At 42.4% G+C, this 15,155-nt stretch overlaps 1 protein-coding gene and 1 long non-coding RNA gene across 3 annotated transcripts; one reads left to right on the top strand and one right to left on the bottom strand.

Moving 5' to 3' along the window:
- The first annotated feature begins 775 nt into the window (after positions 1-775).
- LOC143414322 (uncharacterized) lies at positions 776-1,369 on the top strand. Its single transcript, XR_013094852.1, has 2 exons — positions 776-1,112; positions 1,202-1,369. It is a non-coding gene; the product is annotated as an uncharacterized LOC143414322 (long non-coding RNA).
- A 6,265-nt stretch (positions 1,370-7,634) lies between these two features.
- Positions 7,635-14,131, bottom strand: LOC106676012 (uncharacterized). Of its 2 annotated transcripts, XM_076878699.1 has the most exons (8): positions 13,829-14,131; positions 13,267-13,335; positions 11,562-11,633; positions 10,513-10,577; positions 9,385-10,377; positions 9,141-9,302; positions 8,935-9,030; positions 7,635-8,648 (listed from the first exon to the last, which is right to left on the bottom strand). In XM_076878699.1, the coding sequence occupies exons 5-8, from the start codon at positions 10,360-10,362 to the stop codon at positions 8,340-8,342; spliced, it is 1,545 nt and encodes a 514-aa protein (XP_076734814.1). In that variant the 5' UTR covers positions 10,363-10,377; positions 10,513-10,577; positions 11,562-11,633; positions 13,267-13,335; positions 13,829-14,131; the 3' UTR covers positions 7,635-8,339. The 2 variants fall into 2 exon arrangements, with proteins under 2 accessions (XP_076734814.1, XP_076734815.1); XM_076878700.1 differs by having other exon boundaries at positions 13,267-14,131.
- Between the last annotated feature and the right edge of the window lie 1,024 nt (positions 14,132-15,155).

The following is a 15,155-nucleotide window of genomic DNA, read 5'->3' as shown; positions in this document are numbered from 1 at the left end:
GCGTCGCCAGCTGTGGAGCTCAGCATGCCCGAGCCGGAGGAGCTCGGCGAGCCGGAGGAGCTCGGCGAGCCGGAGGAGCTCTCGCTGCCAGCCGCGGAGGGGCTCTCGCTGCCAGCCGCGGAGGGACCCGCTCAGCCGGAGGTCAGCGAACCGGAGGGACCTCCACGTCTAGCGCGGCCTCCACGCCATCCACGTCCAGTGCGTCCACGTCAGCGACCGGCGCGTCATAGACCATGTGCCACGCCTCGCTGTTGCTCACCGGAGCAGCGACGTTGCCATCGGACCCGTGGCAGGCCACCAGAACCGTTCCGCCGCCACCGGACCCGTGGCAGGCCGCCGGAGGAGCAGCGCCGCCGCCACCGGACCCGTGGCAGGCCACCAGAACCGTTCCGCCGCCACCGGACCCGTGGCAGGCCGCCGGAGGAGCAGCGCCGCCGCCACCGGATCCGTGGCAGGCCGCCTGAAGCGTTCCGCTTCCATCATGGGATTGGAGGTAGGCCGCCCGAACTGTTTTCCCACCACTGCCTGACCCGTAGCGAGTTTTGCCTGCTTGCGGTCCACTGGGTCGGCCGCAAGAACTGTTGTTCCCACCATGGCAGTGGTTGGACATTTGAACTGGGGTTTTGGGGCCCTCCGTCCGGGACCCCCCGCCGCCCGCCCGGGGTTGGTTGTACTGTGGTTTTTGTTTTGTTTTTGTTTTTGGGTCATCGGGTGCCGACCCTTAGAGGGGGGGTACTGTCACGGACCCAGTTCCAGAGATTCGGGGTCCGTGAGCAGTGTGGACTACTATTGTAGTTATTATTATTATTATTATTATTATTATTATTATTATTATTATTATTATCATCATTATTGTGGTTGTTGTTATTATGGTTGTGTCTGCTGTCCTGTTTTTCCGTGTTGGTGTACTGTCAGGTGTTTAGGGGTGTGTGCTTGTGTATGTGAGGGTGCGGTCGTGGCAGGCACTTTTAGGCCTGGTGGGTGTGGCCCTGCCAGCTGACCGGTCCCACCCAGGAATCCACACACACCTGGCGCCGATCAAGCCTCGTCAGAGGAGCTTCAAAACAGTGTGGCTGAGAGCTCCTCGACGCTGGATCGTTGAGTGACTTCCCGTCAGTCTTAAGTGTATTGTGCAAGGTTAGTGCAAGTCTACTGTTAGGTTTTGTACTCACGGCTGCCTTTGGTATGCGTGTTTCCTCAGGAGGAATTGTGGCGACCAGGAGGCAGCACACGGAGAGTACACAGGGAACGGAGACAGAGCACGGAGCACGGGATAAAGGAGAAGACACGGAACGGGAGTTGGGATCGCACGGGGGGATTTATTGTTGTTCGGATTGTCACCACTGTAAATAAACACTGTTGCACTGTAGAGTCCTGCATTTTGGGTCCTCCTTTCCCCACATCCCCACGGTCTGCCAGCGAGACCGTGACAGAACGATCCAGCCATTATGGGCCCAGCGGACTCAAGGACCGTCTCACAGGAGGAATTGCTCGCCCAGCTCTGGAAATACTGTCGGAGCATTATCCAGGCGGCGGATCCACATCAGAGACACATGCAGGTCGTATTTTTTGATTCCTTCTTATCATCAATCACCTCATCTGTGAGCTTTTTGGACATTAAAAGACTAATTTCGATTATAACCACGCTGAGGGAAAGTTCCTGTTTTGAGCTGTTTGGTTTGGGCTGTCCGGGCGAGGAGGATATGGCAACCTCCCTGGGAGCCCTTGCTGCCTATTTCTTTTTTCATAGGCTGATAGCCTCCCCGCCGTCGCTTGCAGCTCGCTTGTTGGACCCTCCATTGCGGGGGAAACGTTTCACACGCCCTCTGCACCTCACCACATCTCCACTCACCTCTGCGGCACCTGCTGAGTCAGCAGACCAAGGACCGGCAGCTCAAAATCACACAGCTGCTCTCCTGTCCGGCCGGCTGGTGGAACCTCAGCCTGATACGCTGGCCCCGGCATCGTTAAAGAAGCGACGCTTGCGCCGCCGGCGTGCCTCACCGCAGTCAGACTCTAAAACTTTCCAACAGCCGGCTGTGGTGAGTCATATGGACAATTCATCTTCATTCACCTCATCTGTTTATTCACGGGACTGTGTGAAAGCTAACCTCGTAGCACAGCCAGCTGCCCAGCCTGTAGCCGTAGCACAGCCAGCTGCCCAGCCTGTAGCCGTAGCACAGCCAGCTGCCTAGCCTGTGGCCGTAGCACAGCCAGCTGCCCAGCCTGTGGCCGTAGCACAGCCAGCTGCCCAGCCTGTAGCCGTAGCACAGCCAGTCCAGTCAGCCTCTCGTCTTCATCCTCAGTTGGAGGCTGATATGCCTGCTGGAACTACCCTGCCATTATGTCACCCGCCTGTTGTTTCTACATCGCTGTCCAGTCTACCACGAGTAGCTGCCGCACCATTATCACCTCCGCCCTTTGCAGCTACTTCTCCACCAGCGTCCCATCAGACTGCAGCGACCGCAGAACTCTCGACTTCACCGTCCACATCACCCGCTCGACCGTCATCTTCGCCACCTGCAGCTTCCGCATCGCCATCTTCACCTCCGGATCAACGACCATCTATACCCGCGTCGCAGCCGGAGGAGCGGCTCAGCGAGCGGGAGGAGCCCGCGTCGCCAGCTGTGGAGCTCAGCGAGCCGGAGGAGCTCAGCATGCCCGAGCGGGAGCTCAGCGAGCGGGAGGAGCCCGCGTCGCCAGCTGTGGAGCTCAGCGAGCCGGAGGAGCTCAGCGAGCAGGAGCAGCTCAGCGAGCCGGAGGAGCTCAGCATGCCCGAGCGGGAGCTCAGCGAGCGGGAGGAGCCCGCGTCGCCAGCTGTGGAGCTCAGCATGCCCGAGCCGGAGGAGCTCGGCGAGCCGGAGGAGCTCTCGCTGCCAGCCGCGGCGCGGCGCGTCATAGACCATGTGCCACGCCTCGCTGTTGCTCACCGGAGCAGCGACGTTGCCATCGGACCCGTGGCAGGCCACCAGAACCGTTCCGCCGCCACCGGACCCGTGGCAGGCCGCCGGAGGAGCAGCGCCGCCGCCACCGGACCCGTGGCAGGCCACCAGAACCGTTCCGCCGCCACCGGACCCGTGGCAGTCCTGCATTTTGGGTCCTCCTTTCCCCACATCCCCACGGTCTGCCAGCGAGACCGTGACATTAATCTGAGACCATTTCTCTGTTAATGAGGCTTCAGTGAACAGTAGATGGATAAACTACGATGCCACAGGCATCTCACAGATCCTGTATGAGGTCTTTGCTGGATTTGTCCTTGCAAAGGTTTTTATTCTTTGGTAAGGTGTCTTTTAAGTGTGGATAAAACACTGCCTCTTCCATTGAGTTTGATGCCTTTTTTATACTTTAATGATTCACGGGACAGTATTTAGTGGTTTAACAAAAATAAAAGCAACATTCCTCTGAAAATGGTCACGTACACAGGATGACTGAAAAATAGTGAAAAAAAGAGCAAAAACCTTTTAAAGACTGAAGAACTTTTGTTCAAGACCACTTTAAATATTCTGTCTCCTTTGAAGGAAAATATAAAGAAATGAGTGGTGACTCAAGACTTTTGCGCAGAACTCTATGTTTTAAATTGAGAGGAAACCATTTGTTACCTGGGAGGTCGGTGGGATCCTGGGAATATGGCTACTAAATTGCATAGTGTTGCTCTTGTCACACATCGTAAATTAATATTCATCTATTTCCTTCCAAGTTTTCTCTCACCATTGTCTCCACCTAAAGAGATAAAATGTTCGAGGTAGCTGAAACCTAAGCCAGCGCATTGGTATGATGATAACACCTTCTAGATATACTGGCGGCAAACTTGGCTCAAAATGTGAAAATACTGAATTTAAAAATTTGATCCGTTTCCGTAAACATCACCTTCTTTTTCAGCTAGACTGCAAGGACATACCTTTGAAGATGAAATCCTCACTGCTGGTTAAAAAAGTAAAAATAACCCCTTTGATTCCTCCCCTTAAGGTTGCCATTGGTAATTCTATGTGACTAAATCACAGAGTAACATACATACACACTGCTGAAGTTTCAAACGAGGCCAACTGGAAGGAAGGAAATCAATTGAAAAACTTTACAGTACACTTTGGAAGATTATCCAAAAAGTCTGTGCTCAAAGAGACAGAGATATGCTGCCAACAAAAATAGACCATAAGGAGGAGAAAAGGAGGCACAATATCTGCTCTGAAACATGTCTCAATCTCTTAACTAGTAAACAGAAGAGACATATTTTTCTTGAGGGAATAATGTGCCTCTTGATGCTTGAAAAAATAGTCTGCAAAAATGGAACGCATTCAGATTTGGTAGCTAAGCTAATGAACTAAAGCATACAAAAGCCAATGATTGTCCAAAGACGAGGTCATGTATATACAGAGATAATTATATTTTAAAAGATTTCTATTAAAAGTAGGACCTGAACATTATCCTGTTATTTTCTGGTCAAAAAGTACAAGTCTCTCACACACACGCACGCACGCACGCACGCACGCACGCACGCACGCACGCACACACACACACACACACACACACACACACACACACACACACACACACACACTTCTGATTATATATGGTTCCAGTTGAAAGGGGCTGTGTCATCTTCCAGCTTTTTTAGGAGCCATGCTATGTGGAGCATCTCTCCCAGTGGTTCGCTTGCTAAAGAGCTTTGGCAAGTGGGAGATGCAGTGGGGGTGAAGTTTAAGGATGAAATTAATTAAAAATGCAGGAGAACATCAGCAGACTCTTTTCTCAAAGCAGGCACTCTCACGCTCTCTTCTGGTACGTGTCACATAAAGTGCATTTTCAAATCATCTGCTGTACAGTACTGCTCTAGTCATTTGGCGTTGCAAGCTCACCGTTCCGTCAGAGGCTGGATAGGCTGGGATGAGATAAAGAAGAGAAGCATCTCCGATACTTCAGCGTGCTTTTGTTTTGTTACTGCAAAGGAACTTAGCGGTACGATAGTCTTTTAGTGAGCATTAAGCTCTAATTTCGCTTACTTAATCATCAGCAAGAAGAAGGGAAAACTCAAAAGATATGATTGATGCTAGGTTAACTGTTTTCCTCTCAAACCTCTCTCTTTGCTGATGGCATTGTCTTTTATTGTAACGCCTTTTGAGATCCAAAAATAACTTTGACTCATTAATGAATCAGCACGATATTATTGCAATGATCATCAGCTTCACATGTGAATACAGAGTGAAGATGCATGTTTATACATATGCAGTCCTGTGAAAAACTAAGTACACCCCTATTGCCCGTAAGCTCACAGGTGCTGCTAGTCAGCTGCACTTGATCAAAGGATCATCGGCGAGTGTGAGCACTTCTATAAAAGCTGACGTTTTGGCAGTTTGCTGGACTAGAGCATTCAGGTGTACACAATATCACAATTTTCCCACTAACCCCAAGGTCAGACCGAGCAATGCTCACAGAAACTGCAAAAAAGCCAACAGCTACATCTCAGTCTCGACAGGCCTCAGTTGGCATGTTAAATGTTAAAGTTCAAGACTGAACAAAACGTATTCGGAAGTGTTGCCAGCTGAAAGTTTCTTCTTGCTAAAATCAACGTGGCAGGATGGCTTAAGTTTGCAAAGTTTTGTCTGAATAAAGCACAAGACTTCTTGAGCAGTGTCTTGTTGAAAAAATGAGACCATTATTTTTCTCCCATCTTATCCTTCTGAGTCAACTCTTTTCTTTTTGTCTCTAGTGTCTCATGTTTAGTTTATTTCCCTTCCTCTCTCATTGTCTTTGATTATTGTCACCTATGTCTCGTTACCTCTCTGTGTCCACTTCCGCTAACAACCTTGTGTGTATTTAAGTCCTGATTTTCCTTTTCCCCAGTGTCTGTTGCACTCACCTCTCAGTGTTTCGAGACAGTGGTGGCTTCCATTTGCTTTTCTGATGGACTTTTCACCCGCCAAAATCCAAAGCTTGCTTTTTGTTTAGATTGCCTGTCTCCTTGTGTCTGGATGTGGGTCCTAAACTCTAATTTATGATGATAAACATTTTTAAGCTAATAAAGGTATTATATGTATAGAGCAGCAGAAAAGCCAAAAGGAATAGTAGCATGCATACTGATACCATGTCATAACTATTGTTATTATAAATGTCCCTTTTTGCTTTCCCCATTGCCTAAACTAAAAAAATATTCTAAAAAAATCAATTCTGTATTATTGACAGAGAAAAGTAAAGTTAGTGAATCACTACATTATTTCAATCTTCCAAAATCTCAACCTATCTTTTCAAGGTTGAAATTTAAACTATATAGCTATAACCATGTTACCACAGGTCATTCAAATACAGCTAATCCACAGCAGTCAACATCAATAGCTTTTTTCTTTAAGAGCAACAAAAAAAAAGAAGTTACTTTTAATTTAACTTTTTCTTGGTGCTTATATACACAGACACATATGCTAGCATAGAAAATGAAGGCTTTTAATAGAATAACAATAGAATTTATTTTATCATAATCTGTTCCCAGTATAAACCAATTAATTAGCTTAAACCTGTTTATTTTGAAAAACCGCTAATGCTCTGCCCAGTGTTGGGACTAACTCGTTATTAAGTAACACGTTACAGTAACTACGTTATTATTGTGGTAACGAGCATGGTAACTAGTTATTATGCCAAAACCAGGAACTCGTTATTCGTTACTTCGTGTGGTGGCTATCGCTTCTACAGATTCAATAACATTAGCAAGTGGTGGAGGCCAGCAGGTGGATGAGGGAAAGGGGAGGCAAGAGGAGAGACCCGAAGCGGCCGCCCGTCCGAGTATCAGGTGAACTGAACTTCAGGTAAGAAGACCTGTAGTCTATCTGGGTCAGATACCAAGTTTAGGTGTAGTTTATTTTCGTTATGCTGACTTTTTCCGTACTGCGTGCTAGCTAGCATAACAGAGTTTCTATACAGCTGGGTGGGTGCTATGATGTTACTGATGTTGAACTTTATTTTGTTCATAAGGTTAATTATTAGAGTTGCCAACCATCCCGTAAAAAACGGAATCGTCTCGTATTCAGAGAAAATATTGCGCGTTTTCGTATTGAGGTGAAAAGAAACACAGTTTCATTCTCCCCCCTCCCTCTCCTGTTTCTACTTCAATCATGAAACTGATCAATGATCAGCTGATCGGCTTTTCTCTCTTGTTTGTTTATCGCCCACTTTGCGCCAGAAAGAGGAAACCAGCGGAGGTCGCGCTAAATAACAGCAGCACGTTTAAGCTTGATCAGCTGTTGTTAGAATTTACTTTCTACACTGTAAAACCTGACCAGTTAAGTTAACTCAAATGATTTGGGGAAACCGATTGCACCAATTGATTCAAGTTTTATAACTTAAACAGTTTTGGATTATTTAAGTACTTTATTAGAGTCCCAAGAACCCAAAGCAAATATGATAATGTAACTCAAATGCATTATGTTTATTTACTCATTGTTTTTAGTATGTTTTAACTTAAACCATTAAATTTGTTGTACTAAGATGCTGTATTTATTCAAACTTATTTAAAGTGTTACATGCTCATATTCAAATTAAGTTAAATTAACTTAAATAGTTGTATTTAAACAACTTAATCCATTTGGGGAAACCGATTGCACCAAATGGTTCAAGTACTATTAACACAAAACCAAGCTATTGTTCTTTCCATTCAGTTTTTATTAACTTTAACTGCAGAGAAAATACAGAATGAATACAACCATACTTTGAGTCATAACCTATGACTGCTAAAGCCATTATCAAACAAACAAATAATTAGGCATTTTAAAACTTGCGCTTTTAGGGAATTTTGAATGTTTTTTGTAGCATTTTGAAAATCAATTAAATATACAAAACACACATTTAGGTGTACATCATATAAAAAACAATAGTCTAGAGGCAATTAGAGCCATAACAATCACAATTTTGAGTAACATTTAGTATAATAATGAAATCAGATGCACTACAGCAATGCAACTATAGAAAACAGCTGAACTAACAAAAAATATTCTCAAAGGTATTTGTGGCTTCTCAACAGTTTTGCCCAGACCTCGAATCAAGTGAACTGGCACTCATCACACAATTAAAAAATAAAGCTTGAAAGTATACTGTACATATTGACTAATTATCAGTTATCTTCCAAAAGATTTCCATGTAACTAAAAGGTGTTTTTAGAAATAAGCTTAAGATTACACACTATGTAAAGATTTTTTTCAATCACAAACAAAACGTCAAATATGGATTGTCTCCTTATTCTTAGCTTTCTCCACATTGCTTTTTAGAAAGCTAATTACCCTGAACAAATAAAACTATTGAAGCCATTCACAGATAACTGAAAAAGCACGACTATACTGACAGTGAAAAACAAACATCATCTACACAAGCTCATTTTTTAGTGTCTGCAATTTTGGTTTTAGTTGCTTTCTCTCATCGTCTAGCTTCAGCAACACTACTTGAATGAACTCAAAAAAGCCAGTACACTTCTCAGGATAGCTCAGATGCAGAGCATAGATTAGCCCAAACAAACACACCAGGGCATCAGTCCATGAGTGATGAGTCATAACAACCTGATCTTCAAGTACTATGAACACTTGGCGTGGTGAGAAAGGAACTCCTCCAGGCACCTCCTCTTCATCGACATCAGCAACCAGAGCAATTGTGGCTTCATAGAACTCAATTTCCTCCTATAATACACAGTGCACAATTATTCATCTGTAATACCTCTGTTAAAAGTATAAATACAAATGGTCAGGCACCTTTCTTCAGTTTTTCAAATTCTATATATCATAACATGTTTTAAATTGACAGTGAAGGTTCATTTTTCATTCATCCAGTCAAATCAAGGATGAAAGAAGTTTATAAGTCATTCAACTTCACGTCTTCAACTTTCAACCCAAGTCCAGATGACTTATAAACTCCTTTCAACCTTTTTTAAATTCAAATGTGCAAATTATTGTAATACCCAAGTACCTTGCATGTTTTGAAAATCTCTGAAGAATCCTCCTTGAGGTACATTGGTAGGCCGGCCAGAGCTGCTGTTCTAGTTGCATAGATGTCGTTTTTGTCCTAAAAAAAAAAAAAAAAAAAAAAAATATATATATATATATATATATATATATAAACATAGCAATGGCAACTGCCAAGCAAGCAGAATAATAATTAGTATTTTTAAATACCTGTTTTCCATATGCCAACAAAAGCTGCTCCATCCTTTCACCGACCCGTCCAGTTTTCCTCTTTTTGTAAAGTCCAATCAGCTGAGGAGCATAATCATCCAGTGCAGCATAAAACACATGTGGCAGATTCTGATTGGTGATCCGATGAAATTCAAAGTAGAGCTGAGGAGAATTCCAAAAATATTATAAGCAAAACACAGCATACTATATGAACAGCAAATGTTATATATGTAGTTGTACTTACCTGTGTCTCATGAAAGAGTGCTGGCCATCTGTCCTTGAGCTCTGATACAGGAGGAGAAGTGGTGACAATCTCTTCACGCCGGAGGGCAAAAGTGGGCATCATATGCTGATGAATGAGAGGGATGTCTCTTTCTGCTGAGGTCTTCTTGAACTCCTCTACCATCTCAAGTCTTCTGGTTTCCAGAGTCTCCCTTGTTTCTCCAGAAGGATAAGAAGGAAGGAAGTTGACCTCACCTCTCCTAGGTCTTTTAATATTGGCCCTTGGTGAAGCTCCATCTGGGTTTGTTCTGCTGCGCTTTCCAGCATTCACAGCAACATCCATGATGCCAGCTTTAGCCAACTTCTTTCTTTGGTTTCCCATTTTATATCTCAGGCTATTCTTCCACCCTTCCCACCCAGTGTCAGAATTCCTCTCTTTCAGACAGGGATGTTTTCTAACTAAAGCTTCTGCAGCCTTGCCAATTTGTGTTGTACTAGGGTATGCTTTTAGTTTGTAGATTTCTTCCCCCATTGTCTCAAGTATGTTGTGTTTTTGATCTCGTGTCAGCGTAATTACTTTCCCATTTTTATCAAATGCTGCATTACCCTCTCTTAATACATGTTCCACTTCATAAGAAAATGGCGGAACAATAAAAACTTCTGGCCATCTACTAATACGCTCTGGTGAATCTATGGTATCAGTGCTATCAGTCTGAAGGATTGTGTCATCAGTGCTCGTTGAAATCCGGTCAAGCTCAACTAACCTGACAACTTTAACAGATGCTATAGCTGGCAGGTCTTCTATTTTAACCAAATTACACAAGGCATTATCAAAATCTGGGTCATGAAACTGAAGCCGAAAGTCAAAAGTAAAATTTAGCCTAGATTTGATCGCATCTATGAGGGCTTGCACACTGTTTGGACGAGATGGCAAAATAAGTTTTTCAGCGTTATCCTTATCAAGGATGACCCTTAGCTTCAATATTCCTGTTGCCTCCATCTGAATTTGTTATTTCTGTAACAGACAGGTTTCACATATTATAGTGGCATTTTAATACATGTTTGTGTTTACAGTTATTTGCAAAATATTAATTGTGCAAAAATATAAAAACATTTATGTGAATACAAAAAAACTGAATAGATGAATTACCTTTGCATTGGTTCAGAAATTGGTGGAATCAGCTGATGTCTCAGTTCTGTTTCTTTAGTCAGACACTGGAATGAAATGGTTTGTTGTTAGAATGAGTTCATTTGCTATCTTGTAAGCAACATGCGGCATGTGGTCAGACAGTTGGCACAGAGATTTTACACTGTGACGGAGACCCCTCTGTTGATTCTCTGCTACTTCATATGAACGCAAGTGCTCAACGTAATAAGTGTCATAGTCTTTCAAGAGAAAATAAATGTTGTTTCTGATGAGCAGTACATTAAGAATCTCTTTGAACTCTGGCAATGCAGCATAAGCACCTGTGCATACAAACATGCCAATTGCAAAGTTTGTGCCATTAATTGTAACCTTTTTTGTTGCATATATTGTGCTACTGTCAGCAATACCTGAAATAAATAATTGTGTATCTGCAGGTAATGATGAAATGTACAAAGACTCCATTTTGGATGTTTGCACAGGTGGTTTGAAAAACGTTGATGAGGACAAATAAAATGCCATCATGCTTTGATGTCTCTCTGCCAAAGTTTTTAGTACATTTTTGTAGTTGTGAGTGTCATGAACTATTTTTTTGAAAACCTTATGCTTTCCCTCAAATCTCATTGTCCAAAGATGAACTAAGGGACCAAAGCACTTTATTAAGTGTGGGTAATGCTCGATGTAATGATGCTTTGGCCTGAATCGAACATTAGGAAACACTTCCTGAAAGAGTTGTCTGTGATCTAATATTTTACAGGCCATGTACTGAATGGTCTCGTCACTAAAAGTATGAGACATGGCAAGCTGAACTACGTCCTTTAAATCCATTAGCACTTCCCAAAAAGTGTCTCTTTCTGGAACTTTGGAGCCAATGAGAAGAGGCAACAGTCTAAGAAGGGCATGATTTTCATGCCTGTTCCCACCAATGGTCCCTCGCCTGGCAAAATTTGAGGGTATTGGATGAGGGCGATCAACTTTGTCAGAATGTTGGTAGGGAAAGCGCAGAATTGCTCTGTTTAAGTCTTCTAAGGTAAAATATCTCTTAGAAATCAAACCTTTTAAACAATGTGCCAACTCCACTGGAACGACACCTTCAAACAGGTCGTGTAGGAGGTCAGGTGGGAAGCCTGTGACAGGATGGAAGAAAGAGAGATGGTCAGAAAGAACACAGGGGTTTTTAACACCATAGTTTTCCTCAATGTCATCATTCTGAAGCTCTTGCACAAGATTATCATGAGCATCTTTTGTTCTCATTACATAATTCCCTGTAACAGCATTTTCAGTTTGCATTTCTGTTTGGGTGGCATGACAAAACCTACAGAAATATGTAGACCTGAAACTCTCATTGAAACCAGCAAGTCCATGGGCAGCAAGGTTGTCTGCCACAACAGAGTAGACAGTGCCTTTAAGACATTCACCAAGAGTCTCAATGTAGACACCTACTTCTTCAAGAGTTTTCAGATCATTTAAGAGTGGTGACAACATTTCCTTATACCCAAACTGGCGTACATCATTGGAATTGCACAGCAGAGCAAGCTGAGTGCAGTGTAGAGCAGAACGAGATTTAACTGGAAAGTTTGCCAGTGTCCAATAAACTGCAAAAACTTTATGTATTTTCTTTGAGGTACCAAGTGGGTTTGCGATTTCAAAATCATCCACGTAAAGTATTATTGACAATTTCTGTCCCTCTTGTGACAGTAGAACATTTTCCTGGTAGTAGGATCCATCACAAAATGACATGAAATGTCCAGGAATCTGTGTGGGTGCTTGTTTAATTTCTTCAAGCACATCATTTTTTTTCAACAACAATTGCAAAGATGTGAGAATAGGCACATACATATAAGTGTGCTTTGACGATTCAATTAAATACTCCACAGGTTTGACATATGGAAAATTTGCTTCGTAATATGATTTCCTCCTCTTTGCTGTAGATAGTGGTCCTTCAGATGTGACACATTTATGTAAAACATTACTATCAGAAACTGCCTGACAAATCTCATCCACCAGTTTGTCCGTATATGTACAGTTGTGCTTTTTCAGTATATCTACAACTGATTTTCTAACCAGAGGTACTGATAACAAAAACAACTGATCAATATGCTCAATAATCTCCTGTGTTGCTCTCTGGGACACATGGAGAATGGTCTGCATTTTCAAGAAAAATCCAGCCAGATTGTATTGCAACTGCTCTTCTAAACCCTCAATTCCACTGATTTCACTGGTGGATGCCACTTGATTGTCATCTGATGACTCTATTGAATCAAGCTGCATGTCATCTTTTTGTTCTACATTTATAACACTTTGCACAATGCCTTCATTGTAACTTGTTGAATTTTGGTGGTCTCTGCATTTGTGGGCATTGAAGGTTGAGTATACATTGGTTTTAAAATTGCAGTTCTTGAAAGGACATGGAACAGTTTCTTTTCGTTTTAAATGCCCCCTCAGATGGATAAACATTTGGCTTTCAATAAATGGCTGCTTAAAATTACACACAGGGCAACAAAATCCATATTTATTCAAATCTAGATAAGAACCGTCTTTTCTTTGTGTGGGAGTGTGCATTCTTGACATGTGTATCTTTAATGAATTAAATGTACTAAATGTACACATGCATGTGTTGTAGAGACAGGGTAAGGGTGAAATTGTGGAGTACTGACCATGGTTGAGCCGATAATGCTTCAACAACATGACTTTTATGGCAGTAGAAAAACTACACAACTTGCAATTCCACATTTTGATGCCAAATTGTTTTAAAATCACCTTTACTGGCTGTCTTTAGTGCAGTGCTGGATGATCTCTCGGCATGCTACTGCTCCTTCAATCGTCAGACTGTAATAACACAAAGCCATGAGGACAGAAAGCTAGCAGAACAGTTTTTACTTTTAGACTTTTACTTCACTTAAAAACAGTCAACCTGGATAACACAAGCTTTGAAAACAGTAACTACAGTTCATTTTCAATTCAGGTTGGTCAACTACTCTAAATGTTATGAAATAATAAAGCAATTTTACATAAGTGAAGTACACAATAGGCTAACCCTTGGAAAGTACAGAGTCAGAAACGTTTAGGTTTGGTGCAGTGCAGCTTTGAAAAGGTAAATTATTTCACGACTAAAATGCCACTAAGCATCATATTTTAAATTTGTGAAGGTGAACTTGTCCAGTAAACTCTTAAAATGAACACTAAATAAATCTTCTACCATTTTCACTGTGTCAAAAGTAGGCTACATTTGAACTTGATAAAGTTCAGAGTCAGAAAAGCCTAAACACTGATTTTACCAAAGGTTTTGTGGCATGCAGTTTGCAAAAATTAGACTACTTACCAACTATTTGATTGAAACAAGCCACCAACCGTTAATTTTTTAAATTGTGAAGGCAGACTCCATACGGCGCTAGGCGGGAATTGTGTGCTGGCAAGCTAAGTTACGAGCTACTACAACAAAGTAGTCTGATAAATTACAACAAAGTACAACTAAAACAAAGCAGTCTGATAAATGTACGCTAGAAGTAAGCATTAACAAAAAAACATAAAAATAACGTTTATCTTGTACTTTCCACTCTTGCAAAATTTCTCTTGACGAGACTCGTGTCTCATGGCCGACAAGTCCAGGCAAAACGCTGGGGGCGGGGCTGTGGATGATGACTAATACAAATGAATTAGCACAACTTAAACAGTTTAAAGCAACAGTACTTAAAACATTACAAAAACATCATGTGTACTTATTACAATAAAGTTATTATAACATATGTATACTTTTGGGTCTACCTAACACACTTCATGAAAGTTACTTTAACTATTTTTCAGAACTGAGTAAGAACAACTTACTTCTTTTAGTAAGATGCACTGTTGGGTTTTACAGTGTAGTATCAGCTGGTGTTTGCTGGAGACACAGCTGTGAAAGCTGCTGGTCATGATGTCGGTTTGGTTATCTGATGAGAGGGAAACATGAAGATGAAACCAGGAGATGTCCTTACTGAATCATCAGAGCTGATGGAGAAACAGGTTTACCTTTTAGGTGACATGAATGAGTTGAAGGGAAGTTATGAACTGTTTCTGAGAGATAAATAACACCAGGATGTATGCTGTATGCAGCTCATCTGCAGTCTGGTGTTACCTACATCTTCCTATTCAGAAGGCGGAATTTCCGAGTCCTGAGTACAATCGAAACCACCACGACTGCAGTTTTTGTGTTGGATGTAAAAAGCAGGCTAGAATCATGGCGGCGGTCAACGATCCAGGCGTGGGATTTCTCTTGTGGAAATATGCACATTATCTTTTCCTTTCTATTGATAGGTGGCACAGTGCACTTGTGGCAAGTAAGCAAGCTAGAAGACTGGCAATCTTGCTGGGTATCCAGTTACGGAAGCAACACATTAACAAGAGAATTCTGAGTAAAACCAAAGTTACTTTCCCTAGTAACTAGTTACTTTGAAAGTAACGAGTAACTTGAAGTAACTGAGTTACTTTTGATAGAAGTAACTAGAAATGTATCTAAGTTACTAATTTAAAGTAACTTACCCAACACTAGCTCTGACAGAAAACGTTAGAAAATGTAGTTTTTTGGTCACTGTCTGTAATAACAGTGATTGAGTAATATTCCTCTCTATGTCACCATGACTGGTTGCATTGTTTTTTTACAATTTCATTTG

The sequence above is a fragment of the Maylandia zebra genome, linkage group LG20 (assembly GCF_041146795.1).
Source record: "Maylandia zebra isolate NMK-2024a linkage group LG20, Mzebra_GT3a, whole genome shotgun sequence".
Lineage (NCBI taxonomy): Eukaryota > Metazoa > Chordata > Actinopteri > Cichliformes > Cichlidae > Maylandia > Maylandia zebra.
Note: the sequence above shows the minus strand (reverse complement) of the source record. Positions and strands in the feature narration are given on the sequence as shown.